Genomic DNA, 17,500 nt, shown 5'->3' on the forward strand with positions numbered 1-17,500 from the left:
TGTAAATGACATATTACGAACTACATATATGTAGAAGATGTATTTAGTAATTTATTTCATAAAATGGAATCAGATCCAATACCTTGACAGTTCCTCTTTGTTCCTGATAGTATATTTCTCGATTCAAAAAACATTATTTTATCAAAATATCATAACGTTAAGCTGCAACTGATAAAATAAAACCGGAACTAAGCTTTGACATTTGTCTTTGAAATATCATGACGTCTTTCATGTTTATGGACCTAAACTTTAGTTTCCCGTCCTTTGTTTAAGTACGCTACTATAGGAAGTAGTTCTAAAATGAAAGTCGTTCAATTGATTTTATTAGTCCCCTACTGGTTGAAAACCAGTTTCGGGGACTATAGGAATGCGCTTTTCCGCCATTCCGTCATTCTGTCATTCCGTCCGTCCGCAATTTCGTGTCCAGTCCATAACTCTTTTATCCATGAAGGGATTTTATTATTACTTGGAGCAAATGTTCCCCATGATGAGACGACATGTCGTGTACAAAACCCGGACCCCTACCTTAAAGGTCAAGGTCACAATTGGAGGTCAAAGGTCAACTGGGCTTTTTTCCTGTCCGGTCCATAACTCTCCCATCCATGAAGGGATTTTAATATCACTTGGCACAATTGTACTTCATAATAAGACGATGTGTCATGCACAACTTTCAGACCCCTGGCTCAAAGGTCAAGGTCACACTTAGTAGTCAAATGTTAACATGGCATGAACAGGGTCTGTTTCGTGTCCGGTCCATAACTCTTTCATCCATGAAGGGATTTTAATATTACTTGACACAAATGTTCCCCATGATGTGACGACGTGTCATGCGCAAAACCCGCACCCCTAACTCAAAGGTCAAGGTCACAATTGGAGGTCAAAGGTCAACAGGGCTTTTTTCCTGTCCGGTCCATAACTCTCTCATCCATGAAGGGATTTTAATATCAATTGGTAAAATTTTACGTCATAATATGACGATGTGTTATGCACAACTTTCAGACCCCTAGCTCAAAGGTCAAGGTCACACTTAGTAGTCAGATGTTAACATGGCATGAACAGGGTCTGTTTCGTGTCCGGTCCATAACTCTGTCATTCATAAAGGGATTTTAATATTACTTGGCGCAGATGTTCTCCATGATTAGACAACGTGTCATACACAAATCCCGGAGCCCTTGCTCAAAGGTCAAGGTCATACTTAGAGGTCAAAGGTCTAATTCAAGAATGACTTTGTCTGGATTATTTCTTCTTTATGCATGGAAGGATTTTAATGTAACTTGGCAGAAATGTTCACCACCACGAGACAAATTGTCTTGCGCCAGAACCAGGTCGCTAGGTCAAGGTCATACTTAGAGGTCAAAGGTCAAATTCAAGAATGACTTTGTCCGGAGCATTTCTTCTTCATGCATGGAGAGATTTTGATGTAACTTGGCACAAATGTTCACCACCATGAGGCACACTTTTTTAGAATTACTTCCCTTTGTTGTTACTATAAATAGATTACATTGTAACTTTTTTATTACTGGCCGTAGGGAAAAATCGAGACCACTTTTCTGTGGTACAACATGCATGTTACAGCCAGTATTTAGGTGTATTTTGATCTATTTTTACCTTGTAGATTTTCTTGTGGACTTACATTCTATAATTTTTTTTTTTTTTTTTTTTTTTTTTTAGGATTAATTTCACTTTGTTGTTACTATAAATAACTTTTATGATAACTTTTTGTATATTGGCCAAAAAAAATTCCAAAATGAAAACAACTGTACGTTTTTATATATGCAAATTTTAATCCAAGTGCTTTGTTATATTATATTGTATATATAGTACAATATTGTTTATACATCATTGACAGATATCAGTTCATTATGTTATACTGCAGTAGAGAAAATTAGGCGCCTTCCAGTAGGGGACTTTGTATTGCATGGCAATACTTCATTCACTAATTTCTTGAATATGGTATGCAAGAAAAAGATTTGATCACTAGCTGTAGGTGCAGATAGGAATATCTGGCGCTCAGGAAACTGTTTATGTGGAAAGGCCTTGTTACCGCATAAACAGTTACCCTCGAGCCAGATATTCCCATCTACACTTACAAGTAGTGAAAGAGTCTTATAATATGTCCCCACAAATTGGCCATTTTTACTGAAACCTTGAAATTTTATGACCACAAAATTAAATAATTTTACAGTATTTTTGGTCTGAAAGTCTGAATCAAAGTTAAGTAGGAAAACACTATATAAAAGTGAAAGAAGGACAACACGAAAACACCGGGTAAATAAGACAAATTTTTAATCAACGGGTATGGGTGGTGTGATGACGTTCATCAGGATTGATTTAAATACAGATTAGAATAGGAGTAGAATAATGAACATTTGATATGTATCTAGTATCCATGACATGGAAGGCATATAGTGTTTAGCTGTCCTGTCAGTTTGTCCATCACACTTTGTTTACTCAACTCCTACAGTTTCCATCCGATCGAAATAAAACAGCATCTTCATTAAGTGTTTAAATTCTTGTATACTTTATATTTTTAGCTGAGCTTCTGTCTGGATTTTTCTCCTATTGGAGTGCCTTCAATTTCATGGACAATGTTCTAGTCACAAAATCAGCCACAGAAATGCCGTTCACACAGTTTTTTGAGAAGGACAACATGCAGGACGGCAGGTTGAGGAGCTTCAAGGTATGTTTTTTATAATGTTTGATTTACTTTAAAATGGTAGATTTTTTATTATCATAGTTGAGTTGAGTTATTTCAGTGCCATTCTAATAAATCACCAAAGTAAGATGTTGAAATCTTAGAAATGTTGAAAATTTGGAAATTAAAAAATTTCTTAGTGACGCAATGTGTGGTAAATGCAATACAATAATAACAATTCTTTTACATACTCCATTTCATTTCAAAGTAAAAGGGTTTTCACTTCTGTTTTAATCTTAGCATGTACTGGGAGGTTTTGGTCGGAGGTAACATGCATAGAAAATTAATTTTGGGGGCCTATGTGGACGAGTGGTTAAGGTAGCTGACTTCAAATAACTTGCCTCATCGATGTGGATTCGAGCCTCACTTGGGGCGTTGAATTCTTCATGCGAGGAAGCCATCCATCTGGCATACGGAAGGCTGATGCTTCTACCCAGGTGCCCGCTTGTGCTGAAATAATGCACGGAGGGGCACCTGGGGTTTTCCTCCACCATCAAAGCTTGAAAGTTGCCATATGACCTATAATTTTGATGGTGCGATGTTAGTCCTTTTTGAAATTGTGATCTTTCTGCTGTCGGGATCTGCATTTTTTTTTTTGTCATTACTGCATTTGTTTTGATGAAGATTTGTATAAACTGTGAACTCTGTTCAGAAAGTTAAATTAGTAAATGAAATAAATCGCAGTTCTTATTAAGGTTAGTAATTAAGGGTCTTTTATTAGAAGTCACATAAAATTATGTTTAGTATTATAAGTTCTTATTCTTACAGGCATCAGCTATGAACATGCAAGACCCATTTGTGTTGAATCACAATATAACACAGAATGTGAATGAAAAGACACGAGATAAGATTGTACGTGAGTTGAGAATAGCAGCTATAAAGACGTCAGTGTGGGGAAATGAGGGCTTCTCTATGACCACACCATCTGGGGTGAGCAGGATATAATATTCTAGTTTTCACAAAAAGATTCTCAAGCACTGGTGTATTCGGATAAATTGCATTTATTTAACAATTGCCTAACATATATTTTTTACTTTTTTTCACAAGAGTTAAAAGACTTCCATCTCCTTTGAACTAAACTGAACAACTATGCTAAAAGTTTTTATTACACTTTGATTTAACATGCACCGCATGTGAGCTATTTCAGAAATAAAGGAGGCTATCTTTGAAAATATTTCTATCCAGGAGTTGAAACATATCTGTATACACCTAAGGACTTTAAAATGCCCTATCTATATTGAGACTTACAGGCTTTCCAGCGTTCCTACTTTTTTGAAAGTGCTCCTATTTTTTCTGACTTCTATAAATCTATTACTCCAACTTTTTCATATAAGAAGTAGTAAAAATGCATTTTTTGAACCCCAGAATCATAATTTTCTCCATGCAGGAGGGGACCCCGCACATACCCCAAATAAATGTAAATTAACACGGAGTGTTTTTGTCAATGTTCAAAAAAGTATATACTGTGGTTTATGAAAGAAGTTTGGATTCAGTAAGTGCATCTTTAGTGCGTTCAATTGTGAACAGTGAAATGTCATTGATTCCAGTGCAAAAGTCCTTTTTTGTCGCAAAAGCTTTTTTTGTCAAAGTTTGTAGCTTATATAAACTCCTACTTTTTAGCTCACATGTCACAAAGTGACAATGTGAGCTTTTGTGATCACGCAGCGTCCGTCGTCCGTCGTCCGTGCGTGCGTGCGTCCGTGCGTGCGTCCGTGCGTGCGTAAACTTTTGCTTGTGACCACTCTAGAGGTCACATTTTTCATGGGATCTTTATGAAAATTGGTCAGAATGTTTATCTTGATGATATCTAGGTCAAGTTCGAAACTGGGTCAACTGCGATCAAAAACTAGGTCAGTAGGTCAAATAATAAAAAAACCTTGTGACCTCTCTAGAGGCCATATTTTTCATGGGATCTGTATGAAAGTTGGTCAGAATGTTTATCTTGATGATATCTAGGTCAAGTTCGAAACTGGGTCAACTGCGGTCAAAAACTAGGTCAGTAGGTCTAAAAATAGAAAAACCTTGTGACCTCTCTAGAGGCCATACTTGTGAATGGATCTTCATGAAAATTGGTCAGAATGTTCACCTTGATGATATCTAGGTCAGTTTCGAAACTGGGTCACGTGCCTTCAATAACTAGGTCAGTAGGTCAAATAACAAAAAAACCTTGTGACCTTTCTAGAGGCCATATTTTTCATGGGATCTGTATGAAAATTGGTCAGAATTTTTATCTTGATGATATCTAGGTCAAGTTCGAAACTTGTTCAACTGCGGTCAAAAACTAGGTCAGTAGGTCTAAAAATAGAAAAACCTTGTGACCTCTCTAGAGGCCATACTTTTCAACGGATCTTCATGAAAATAAGTCAGAATGTTCACCTTGATGATATCTAGGTCTTGTTCGAAACTTGGTCACGTGTTTTTAATAACTAGGTCAGTAGGTCAAATAACTAAAAAGCCTTGTGACCTCTCTAGAGGCATATTTTTCATGGGAACTATATGAAAATTGGTCTGAATGTTCATCTTGATGATATCTAGGTCAGGTTTGAAACTGGGTCAACTGCGGTCAAAAACTAGGTCAGTAGGTCTAAAAATAGAAAAACCTTGTGACCTCTCTAGAGGCCATACTTTTGAATGGATCTTCATGAAAATTGGTCAGAATGTTCACCTTGATGATATCTAGGTCTTGTTCGAAACTGGGTCACGTGCCTTCAATAACTAAGTCAGTAGGTCAAATAATAAAAAATCTTGTGACCTCTCTAGAGGCCATATTTTTCAGTGGATCTTCATGAAAATTGTTAGAATTTTTATCTTGATGATATCTAGATCAGATTCAACACTGTGTCACATGAGCTCAAAAACTAGGTCACAATATCAAATAATAGAAAAAAACGACATCATACTCGGTTTAAAACTGGGTCATGTGGGGACAGGTGAGCGATTCAGGACCATCATGGGACTCTTGTTTCATCAAATTTCCTAATTTTTTCCTACTTTTTTGCCACTTTTGTTCCTATTTTTCTTCTACTAGCCAGCCTGGACTTAATTGAATATAATTTTTCTTGTTTACCATCCCTTCTATGATGTTTATATACTGTAACAGAAACATTGCTTCTTCCTGCTTCATAATGTATCTGTGACTGTAGCTAGGCTCTTATTTGCCAAGTCCCACTTCCTGCTTCACAATGTGTCTGTGACTGTACCTAGGCTCTTATTTGCCAAGTCCCACTTCCTGCTGTGGTAATGTTACTGGGTTAGCACACACCTTGAAAAGTCCTTTAATTGGATATTAGTGCTTGGAAACTGCTTGAAATTGAATAAAACCCTAGAAAACCTTACCCAGTACTTTAATTTTGATAAATACTGTTTGAATTTTACCCAAAGCTCCTTGTAAATGTCCTTTCAACATCTGGTTTTGTTGAAAATGCAATATCTATTATAATCTGTTTTTCCAAACTAATAGTCCTTGCAAAAAGTAAAAATGTACTTAAAATTTCCTTGGAAAGTACCTGAATTTTATCTCTGGTGTTGTGTGAAACATTGATAAAATCTGTATTTACATCATGTAGTGAGGTAGAGTCATAACAGATGTGAGGTTTAAACTCTTCTTAGTTAGTTTGACAGACCATCTTATTTAGGGTTTTTGTGAATTTCCAAAATCTTATACTGTAAAAGCAGAAATGTTCGCGAGGGTTTAGTTTTCGCTATATTCGCGAGGCCCAATCATCTCGTAAATATTCACCATTAGTATAAGTCAGATTCAAGTAGGATACCATTTTTACAATTTCGCGAATATTAAACGTTGCTACTTACTCATAATATCAAATTTGCGAAATTTTGACACAGTGAAAATATGTGCTTTACAGTATGATAAATGTATATCACTAAATCTTATATAATAAAACTATATCAGATGTATATTTCCATATGTTTGCAGGGAGGAGATTTGATCCATTTGTTGAACAATGAGGTACCAGATATCATTCTACAAGAGGACCAAGAGAAACAGGAACAGATCATGGAAAAAGGTCGCATGCCAGCAAGGGAAGCTGGAGAGTACGAGTTTGAGGTTAGTTGTTCACATTGCTAGCATCCAAGGTTGTTTTGTTAGCTCGACTTTACAAAGAATAGGTAGAGCTACTGGACTCACCCATGCGTCTGTGTCGGCGTCGGCGTCTCGATTTGGTTAAGTTTTTATATGTAATCTGGTATCTCAGTAACCACTCGTGGGAATGGATTGAAACTTCACACACTTATTCACTGTGATAAACTGACTTACATTGCACAGGTTCCATAACTCTGTTTTGCTTTTTTACAAAATTATGCTCCTTTTTCGACTTAAAATGTTTTGGTTAAGTTTTTGTATGTAAGCTGGTATCTCAGTACCCACTTATGGGAATGGATTATAACTTCACACATTTGTTCACTTTCGATCTGACATGCAGTGCACAGGTTCCATAACTCTACTTAACATTTTTTAAAAATAATGACCCTTTTTCCACTTAGCAGTTTATGGTTAAGTTTTTGTATGTAAGTTGGTATCTCATAAGCTGGTATCTCAGTACCCGCCAATGGGAATGGATTGAAACTTCACACACCTGTCCACTGTCATGGGCTGATATGCATTGTATAGGTTCCATAACCCTGCTTAACTTTTTTACAAAAACTATGCCCCTTTTCTGACTTACATATTCATTCAATTAACAAGGCTGTTGAATAATGAGCGTTGCTGTCCTCCGACATCATTCTCTATTTATACGCCCCCGTTTCTGAAAGAGCGGTGCTTATTATGTGAACACCTGTGGCGGTCGGCGTCCAAAGCATGTCCGCTCTCTAAGCCAAATTGCCCCAGGCACTCTTGGATTATGGCCCTTTAATTACTCGAAAAACTGCAGTTTTAGCCTTGTCCGCTCGAACTGTTTTCATCCGATCTTCACCAAACTTGCTGACAATGTTTGTGGGCATAATTAATATCTCGGTCAAGTTCGATTACCAGCTAAATCGCCCCAGGCACTCCTGGATTATGGCCCTTGAATTACTCGAAAAACTGCAAATTTAGCATTGTCCGCTCTCTAAGTCGCACAGTTTTCATCCGATCTTCACCAAACTTGCTGACAGTGTTTGTGGGCATAATATCTCGGCCAAATTTTATAACCACCCAAATCGCCCCAGGCACTCCTGGATTATGGCCCTTGAATTACTCGAAAAACTGTGAATTTAGCCCTGTCTGCTCTCTTAAGTTGAACAGTTTTTATCTGATCTTTACCAAACTTGCTGACAACATTTGTAAGCATAGTTAATATCTCGGCCAAGTTCAATAACCAGCCAAACCGCCCCAGGCACTCTTGGATTATGGCCCTTGAATTACTCTAAAAACTGCGAATTTAGCCTTGTCCGCTCTCTAAGTTGAACAGTTTTCATCCGATCTTTACCAAACTTGCTGACAATGTTTGTTGGCATAATTAATATCCCGGCCAAGTTCGATAACCAGCCAAATCACCCCAGGTACTCTTGGATTATGGCCCTTGAATTACTCGAAAAGCTGCAAATTTAGCCTTATCCGCTCTGTAAGTTGAACAGTTTTCATCCGATCTTCACCAAACTTGCTGACAATGTTTGTGGGCATAATATCTCAGCCAAGTTCGATAACCACCCAAATCGCCCCAGGCACTCTTGGATTATGGCCCTTGAATTAGGCCAAGTTCGATGATGGGCGTATTTTGTGACAGTCTGGCACTCTTGCTGTTATCCATGTTAGAAGTGATAAAGATGTGTCACCAAACCTTACAGAGTATTGATTCTGTCAATCTAAAACCCTGTAACTGAAATTTTGCGTGAAAACATTTTTCTAATAGGCTGTATTTATTAAACTTTCCCCCCTCATGTCTATCTAGTCAGTATCTGTGTAGCCAATCGTGTTATTTCAATACAAAGAAACATGCAAAAATACTAAATTTATTTCATTGTTACAAAAGGGTGCACTTAGAAGGCATTGACTATATTGAATTTTAAGATACAGGTTAAAGCATTTTGAAAAACTACTGTATTGTAGTCGGCCATGAGTTTTATTGTATTGAATACCATTTAATTAACAAACAAGTTAATTGGAACCTCAATCTTTTAGTCTGCCAAATAGTTTGCATACAGAACAGTAAGATCAAAAATCCCATAATTGCATTTAAAGCATATAACCAAAGTTCAGCTCAGCAAGACCAGAGTTATGGCCCTTGACTTAGTGAAAAAACACACATTAAACTCTAAAAAGTTTATGCTGCATGTATCTTAGGAATTATATCACCTAAGAGTCATGAAACCATGACTGTACAGTGACAGGAAGTGAGTGCACCAGTGTCCTATTCACACACTTCTACTTATTAAGTAAACCATTTAGCATCAGATCAGAGAGGTTAATGTACCCGGTCCGGTAATTGTCCAGAAGAATGAATAGTATAAACACATTTAGTTTGTCAAAAATGTTATCGTAAATTCTCAAAATTGCTTCAGGTTGGACGTGTTCACATTCAAATTTCATATTATCCTACCATCATTCAGCAAATTCTTTGAAAGCAACTGCTGGAGGAGCTGTCAGGAAGCTACAATTTATACTCATCCTGCAAATGACCGCATCTGTTTTAAAGTGTGTTAAAAACAGTACATTCTGTAATCTTGTTTTGGACTGCCAAGAGTCATAATGCGGTACTGTAACTGAGTTGGATAAATTTTAGAGTTGTAAACAACAGATCAGTTTTTGTTTTAGATATTTTATCTATCCGGCTTCTGCAGGGGTCTTTATTTAATAGATTTATTAAAGTTTTGGGCAAAAATCACGCTCGTCCTGCAGGACATGTACTACAGTGAAGTCCACTTGCACAGAGCCGATTTATACTCTTATTTATGAGTTGATTTGTAGAACCCTGATACAGTGTCTGGTAAAATTTTCAGATTGAGCTTAAACCAACTCAAATGTCATCTAAGTTACTGAAGCAGCTACAGAAGGGAGAGAACTACAGGGTGGAGTGGTGTAAGAAAATATGTGAATTTATTATCAGAATCCTCAAGGAGGTAAGAAGTAGTTATGACAGTAGAATCTAGCAAACTAAGCAGATATTTTATAGACTGGAAATATTTTGGATAAATTTAATGAGTTTGGTTTGTTGTATAATGTAGTAAAATTCAAGTCTATTGGAAGAAGTCTTCTGTGGCTGAGTAGTAATTAAGATTGCGGATTTCAAATTTACTCTTAGTGTGAGGAAGTCAACCAGCTGGCTTACAGAATATTAGTTGTTCTCCTCAGGTGGTTCCCTGATCTGTTTTAGAACTGATTGGTCAAGTGAACAGAAGCTGCAGAAGCCATACATGTGATCTCCCGCGCGGGAGGGTTAAAATCCCGATTTTTTCACCTTGCCTCCGGTCTCCCGACCGAAACCATATTTCTCCCGCTTTTCAAAAAAAAAAAAAAAAAAAAGTCAGTATTTTGAATGGGTTGATAATTACCGAGGATTGCCAAACATGTTTACACAGTAAATCAAAGTATCACCGACTGTTGTGTATTATACATGTTTGACACGCATGTAGCTGGAGGAAAGAGTTGTTTGTCAAAGGTGAATTAGGCCTATTAATTGTTTGTTCTGATAAGAGATTAGGCAAGCAGGGCCTTTTCCACCTGCCTCACGGGGCCGAATATCGGCCTATTCTCAATGCCAATTAGGCTCCATTTTTTACCAATTTGAAGCAAAAAACTCTCAGTCATAAGAAATAATTCCCAACTGAAATGAATTTTAATTATTCAAAGAAAAGTTTTGTTCGGTAATAAAATCTCATAAACCTAACCCATTACTATTTTTAGAACAGGAGTGTTATTTCCCCTTATGCAGTTACGCCATTTTCTTCCAATGTTTACCAAATTAATTTCTTACTAAAGTCAGACTTATTTCATTGAGAATTGGATGAAAATACACACTCATTTATTTGATAACATCAATCTACATTATTTTGGTAAAGGTAAATACACTTGATGCATTTCTGTTCTCTATTTTTCATGCCAAAATCATATTTTTATACGAAAGTGGGTGGGGTAAGATCGAATTTACATAATTTATGAGTTGTGTTCAGACCAATTTAAAGCTTCATTTTTTTTTCAGTCCTCGAGTAGAATAATGTTAATGCATGTTCACCACCATTTCAGACCTAAATTGAGACTTTGTTTCTGCAAATTTAATCTGTTAAGAAAGTCTAAAGTTAGAACAAGAGGGAGCTTCTGTAAGACAGCATGCTCGACTTTTCTCAGTGATGGACACTGAATTAAAGCTTTGCCAGTAAAAGGGGCAATTAAAGCTTTGCCAGTAAAAGAGGCATAATAGTCAATAGATTTGACTGTAACAGAGATATTAGACATTAAAAAACTTTAACAAAAAATGTAATTTAAAAAGTGGCATAACACTGTCAAAATTCAAATCAAGAGTTATGAGGATTGTTTCTTCTGGTGTATACATTATTGTGTGGCCAAAAATACTGGATTTTGTCTCTAGGTTATGTGTCCGCGCGCTTAATTTATGTCGATAAAAAACCTCCAGTTTTGAGACCCCAACTCCAGCTGAAAAATGGCAAACCTCCAGTTTTGGGATTCTGAACTTATCACATGTATGCAGAAGCTGTAAGGAGGGGAAAAAAATACATAATAATTTTGTTAATACTTAAATTTTCTTTAGGCATTGAAAGTGATATCCTGGTTGTAATTGACAATTTCACACTGTTTTCAGGTGTTAATGTTAACTGTGGAAGAGTTGCCAGAGGCAACAGAAGAAATTAGGCAGAAGATGAAGGAAGAAATGGCAAAGAAAGCTGCAGCTGATAAGAGAAATAATGAAATCAAGTAAGACTATTTTGTTCTTACTCCAGTAATCTTGATTCTGTTCTCTGGTCCCTTACTACACTAATAAATGTAGGCACATACTTCCTCCAGAATTTGTCAAATATAAGTTATAAAAACAGATTATATTAGAAATCAGAAAATACAGTTGGAACTCAATATCCCGAATTCCAAGGAATCAACCGTTTTACTTTGAGATATCAGAAATTTGACTTCAAATGAAATTTTTGGCACATGTTTTTGGGACAGAACTCGAAAAGTCTTTGAGATAGCAGGAATTTTGAGCTTAGCAAGTTTGAGATAACTAACCTCAACTGTATATTTGACCATTTTTTGGGGTGAAAATATCAGATACATGTTTTGCATGGTAAAATATATCAGATATGCAAAATTTGGTTCAAAAACATGGAGTTTAAAACACTGTGGAGAATCACATGATCAAAATAATCTCTAAACCAAAATAAATTTATAAATAATACGGGATAAAATTGAAGCAACTTTTGCTGTAAATCTAAAATATAGCCTATTATATGGCAACATAGATGTGTCCTAAAACTTCATAGATTTCAATCACAATCACTTCTTTATTATCTAGAACACTTCAAGAAACTGAGACTTCTTATTTTCCTTAGTGTTTATAATTACAGGATATCTATTATTATTGGCAACTACATAATAATTTAATATCTTTCATTAGTCAAATGTTAGGCTATGTTTAAATTTGATATATTATCCTGATAGGAAATTTATTCATGTTCTTCAAAATATAACTTTTGTTTAGAGATTATTTTGATCATGTGATTCCCCACAGTGTAAAAAGTAAAGTTCTATCTTTTACATGTAAGATGAAACATCTGTCTCTACTGATCACCAGATTTACATTTTCTTTTGTAGCTGAGCCACTCCTGAAAATATTCAGGTTTGATTTGGGGAAAAAATAGCTCTATATTTGGGAAAAAGGGAATAAAAAGATGTATTACCTAGTCTCTTTTTAGGGAAAGCTACGTGATTTGAAAGAAAGAAATTTTTATGAGGGAAAGGGGCCTGTAAGTAGCCCCTGTTTTAGAAGAGAAAAATCGCCTTAATATTGCATTTTGCAGGGGTGTAAAATTCCACTCGCCTGCTCGCATTAGTGAATTAAAGTCAGGATAGGACAAGTGGGACTCGCTGTATACTTGGCCAATTGGGCGAGTGCTTGTTTTCGTCGTAACTTTACCAAAATTCAACAAAATATGTTCTGAATTACTTCACGAAAAAGATGAAAACCTTTGCGTCAGCAGACGCTTTAACATTCAATGACCTAACGAAATTGATTAGCAGGTGCCCACTAGACTGTGATTATTATTATCAATGCAATGCATTATTAAATAAAAACATGTACCATAAGCCAGTCAAGATAAAAGCTGTTATATCCAATTTAATTTTATTATTGTCACTGTTTATTTTTTTGTACTTTGTCAAAACATGACTTCAACGTGCAAACAAACCAACACAGTTTATTTGGACCCGGTGGTGGAGATGACAGAAAACTGGTAGAAAAAGAAAAATGTCCTACTGAGAAAAGAAAATTAAGTTAAAACAAATATGATTGAACATAAAGGAAATGTAAAGAGTATTATTTGTCTACTGTGTGTTTATATTTTCAATTTGTTTGTTGTATATAATACTTCTTCCATAAAAGTGACAATATTAAAAAAAAGTCATTAAGAAGTTGAAATTTTATTAGGGCCTGTGAAGGTTCACTAAGTGCGAGTGGTGGGGAAATTTTTTATACCCCTCCCTGGTGTTCAGCTGGTACAAGATCTTTCTATATTTCACTGAAACTTACAAATATCTTTATATCTTAAATAATGTGATAGACCATACATGTATTTGCTCTAAATTTATTCTTAGGGACCCCTGTTGCTGAAAGTTTAAGGCTGCCTATTCCAGATTGAATATCCCTCACCTAGTGTGTTATGTGAGGAAGTTATCTACCTGGTTTACAGAAGGTTCTTGTTCTACCAGGTTGCCTGATATAATGTTTCCTCCTGAAATAGTATTCAGAGGGCAACTAGGGTCTTCATCACTGTTGAAGCCGGAAAGTTAGCATAGGACCTGGACTTTTGTCTTACTTGAAACCCAGCAAACAAACAAAATCAAACCATGGCTTTCTGATATGGAGGCTTTGAAAGACGTACATGTATTGCCATAAGGAAATTGCTTAAATAATTTTACAGGGAACGTCGACGACTCCGCCGGATAGAGAAAAGGAAAGAACTGGAAGAAAAAATAAAGAAAGAAGAGGAAGAGCTGAATCAGAAAATGACTGAAAGTGAAGGGGCAGCAAGTGGTGAGCCAATGGAAGAGGGTGGAGCCAAGGATGAAGGTGAGGCTGGGACTTCTGGTAAAGAGGCAGAGAAAGCTGGAGAGAAAAGGCCAAGGTTAGTATGAAGTTAGAGGTTATAATACAGGTAGTAAAGCAGTTCAGTGTATTCTGCTTTTTCCAGATTTGGAGGATCCACTTGTTATTTTTGTAACCAGGTGTGGATTTCTTCATGTGAGGAAGCCCACTCCTGCCCGAGATAATGCCTGGAGGGGCATGTAAGGTCTTCTGTCATCAAAAGCTTGAAAAGCCACCATATGACTTAAATTGTGTAGTGAATGTTTTCACATTGATGTGGTTTTTAGAAAAGTGTTTTATTTAGTGCATATCAAAGCTGATTTTGCAACACAGGAACAGTATAAGACTTCATAAGTTTATATAAAAGCATGACCTGCCCAGTCAGCTCTGTAGGTAGAGGTCAAGGCCATGATTCAAAAAGTCACAGGTCAGATCCCTGGGCAAGACAAAGGCCCCTTGTGTGTTTTTAGCTCACCTGTCGCAAAGTGACAAGGTGAGCTGTGGTGACCGCTTGATGTCTGTCGTCCGTCGTGCGTAGTCAGTCGTCCCTCGACAATTTCTAAAAAAATCTTCTTGAAAACCACTGGACAGAATTACACCAAACTTCACAGGGATGATCCTTGGGTGGCCCCCTTTCAAAATTGTTCAAAGAATTGAATTCCATACAGAACTCTGGTTGCCATGGAAAAACTTTAAAAAACTTCTTCTCAAAAACCAGAAGCCCTAGAGCTTAGATATTTGGTGTGAAGCATTGCCTAGTGGACCTCTACCAAGTTTGTTCAGATCATGACCCCGGGGTCAAAATTGATTTTACATAGGAAAATCTTAAAAAATCTTCTTCTCAAAAACCAGAAGCCCTAGAGCTTAGATATTTGACATGTAGCATTGCCTAGTGGACCTCTACTAAAGTTCAAATCATGACCCCGTCCCAGGGGTCACTTGATTTTACATAAGAAAATCTTCAAAAGTTTTCTAAAAATAACACAAAGGCTTAGAGCTTAGATATTTCTCATGTAGCATTGCCTAGTGGACCTCTATGAAATTTGTTCCAATAATGACCCCCGGGGTCAAAATTGACCCCGCCCCATGGGTCACTTTATTTTACATTGGAAAATCTTCAAAATTTTTCTAAAAATAAACCAGAAGGCCTAGAACTTAGATATTTCACATGTAGCATTGCCTAGTGGACCTCTACAAAAAAATTTCAAATCATGACCCCTGGGGTTAACATGACCATGCCCCAGGGGTCACTTGATTTTACGTAGGAAAATCTTCAAAAATTTTCTAAAAATAAACCAGAAGGCCTAGATCTTAGATATTTGACATGTAGCATTGCCTAGTAGACTTCTACAAAATTTGTTCAAATCATGACCTCCGGGGTCAGTTTGACCCCGCCCCATCGGGTTACTTGATTGTACATAGAAAATTTTTCTAAAAATAAATCAGAAGGCCTAGAGCTTAGATATTTCATATGTAGCATTGCCTAGTGGACCTCTACAAAATTTGTTCAAATCATGACCCCGCCCCATGGGTCACTTGATTTTACATAGAAAAAATCTTCGAAAAATTTCTAAAAATAAACCAGAAGACCTAGAGCTTAGATATTTCACATGTAGCATTGCCTAGTGGACCTCTACAAATTGGTTTAAATCATGACACCTGGGGTCATTTGATTTTATTTTTCTTTTTGGTTAAATTTCTTCAATTTCTTGTCCTTAAGTGCAATGATAACAGGTGAGCGATATAGGGCCATTATGGCCCTCTTGTATAGAAGAGAGTATGGGATCCAACACCAACCTCGAAATACATAGAGAAGTGACTTTACTTAAATCTCAGTTCAGAGGTCATGGGCTTGAATCCCGATCCAGGCACTGGAAATTTCTGAGATGCACTTGAGTGTCTCCCACCTAACTAAGAGGCCAGTACTTGATTTTCCGTGGAAAGCTGGTTTCGTGTGTATGGTTGCATGTTAAAGAACTTGACAGTCTATTCGTAAATAGTTAGGCTACATTAGCCAGACAGGCCAGTATCTAAAGAATTTCTCTCTCATGTTTCTGGACAGTTTCTCTCTCTGTGTACCTCTGATCAAGTCGATCTGTGTCTGTACTAGTAGAGGAATAATTTGGCACCCTGAGTTCCTTGTTTGGAACAGGTACCTTGAATTCAGGAAAGTTTGGTAGTCATGACTACTGTTACTTAACTGAAAAACTGTTAGAAAGATATGTTTTCAAAGAACACATCTGCATCAGCATTCAAACAGTCTTGTATTTACAGGGACATTGTTGTATGAACATAATAAATTTTAGATTGATAAATTGTAAAGTCTTTCCACTGTTCTATTTTTACAGACCAGTGAGCATCTTTGACATTAAGGTTGAGCAGCCAAAGAAGTTTAAAGGCATGAGGAAGTACGAGTTGAACCTTGATGATATGATTGAAGATTCGGATGATGGTGAAGAAATTATCGAGTACAAACCAGATGAGCCAGAGCTACGGTACAAGAGAGAGTGTGAGGCCGAGGTCAACTTGCAGCATTACATGAGGGCTTGGTGTATGACATGGGCTAGAAGGAAGAAGGTAAAAGAGTAGATTAGTTATTTAGGACTTTTTCTGCATCATGATGTAGCGAAAGTCTTAGGAGGCCATTTGAATTCTGTACATGGTCAAGGGAAATAAATTTTTGGGTAAAGAAATATCTTAAAATTCACCATGGTATTTGATAACATTATGTAGAATGGTTCATAGCTGAAGCTATTTTTGGTTACAACATGCTGTGCCTTTCAACCTGTACACTGAACTTGAGACGGTATACTGAAAGTATTGTGCACTATTCAAATAGAACATTCAAATTTATAGAAACAGAGAACATAGGAAGTGTAAGAAAAGATGTATGATATGAGTTCTCTTAAGATATATTTTAAGTGTTATATACATTTTTAATGCAAACATTGTTTTTTTTTCATGACAATAATTTTATTGTCCCCCGCCTTTTCCAAAGAAAAGTAGGGAGACATAGAAATAGGCTGTGTCCTTCCGTCCATCCGTCACACTTTGTGCCCCAGTTCATAACCCTGCTATCCATGAAGGGATTTTGAAATTACTTGGCATATTTCAAAGTGATGGCCGCTGTCCAAAATGTTTGCAGAGAATTCATTATATCATTAATTTTGATAAAAGAAACATCAAACTGATGGTAAACAATAATAAAACACAAAATAAACTGTCAGTATCATTTTTTCTAGGGTGCCTCAAGTAAATGGATTTAATGGGTCAGAATTCTAACTCCAACATTGAAAAATTAAGGTCGAGTCCTGTGGGAGTGTTCTAAATTTTGCTCACTTCATTCAAAAATAACGTTGGACAGAAGTAAAACCTACCTATATATTTTCCACAATATGTAATCTAAAGAGTAAAGGCAAAATACAGAACTTTACCCACATGTAACTCAGTATTTTTAAAGATGTCTAACTCTGCCCACTTCTGTTTCAGAGGTAAATTCACTTTGAACAGCAAGAAATCGCTTATCAAATGAAAAATTTCCACTTTGTACAATAAA

General features: G+C 36.5%; 1 protein-coding gene across 2 annotated transcripts in view; it reads left to right on the forward strand.

Moving 5' to 3' along the window:
• LOC123532687 (speckle targeted PIP5K1A-regulated poly(A) polymerase-like) overlaps window positions 1–17,500 on the forward strand; it is a 28,580-nt gene that overhangs the window by 9,804 nt on the left and 1,276 nt on the right. For both annotated transcript variants that reach the window (XM_053517931.1, XM_053517932.1), the window contains 7 exons: window positions 2,535–2,680; window positions 3,464–3,625; window positions 6,630–6,761; window positions 9,635–9,754; window positions 11,452–11,564; window positions 13,781–13,984; window positions 16,293–16,521. In XM_053517931.1, coding sequence (XP_053373906.1) covers window positions 2,535–2,680; window positions 3,464–3,625; window positions 6,630–6,761; window positions 9,635–9,754; window positions 11,452–11,564; window positions 13,781–13,984; window positions 16,293–16,521 — 1,106 coding nt within the window. The remainder of the gene's footprint in view (window positions 1–2,534; window positions 2,681–3,463; window positions 3,626–6,629; window positions 6,762–9,634; window positions 9,755–11,451; window positions 11,565–13,780; window positions 13,985–16,292; window positions 16,522–17,500) is intronic.

Source organism: Mercenaria mercenaria, chromosome 11 (genome assembly GCF_021730395.1).
Source record: "Mercenaria mercenaria strain notata chromosome 11, MADL_Memer_1, whole genome shotgun sequence".
Lineage (NCBI taxonomy): Eukaryota > Metazoa > Mollusca > Bivalvia > Venerida > Veneridae > Mercenaria > Mercenaria mercenaria.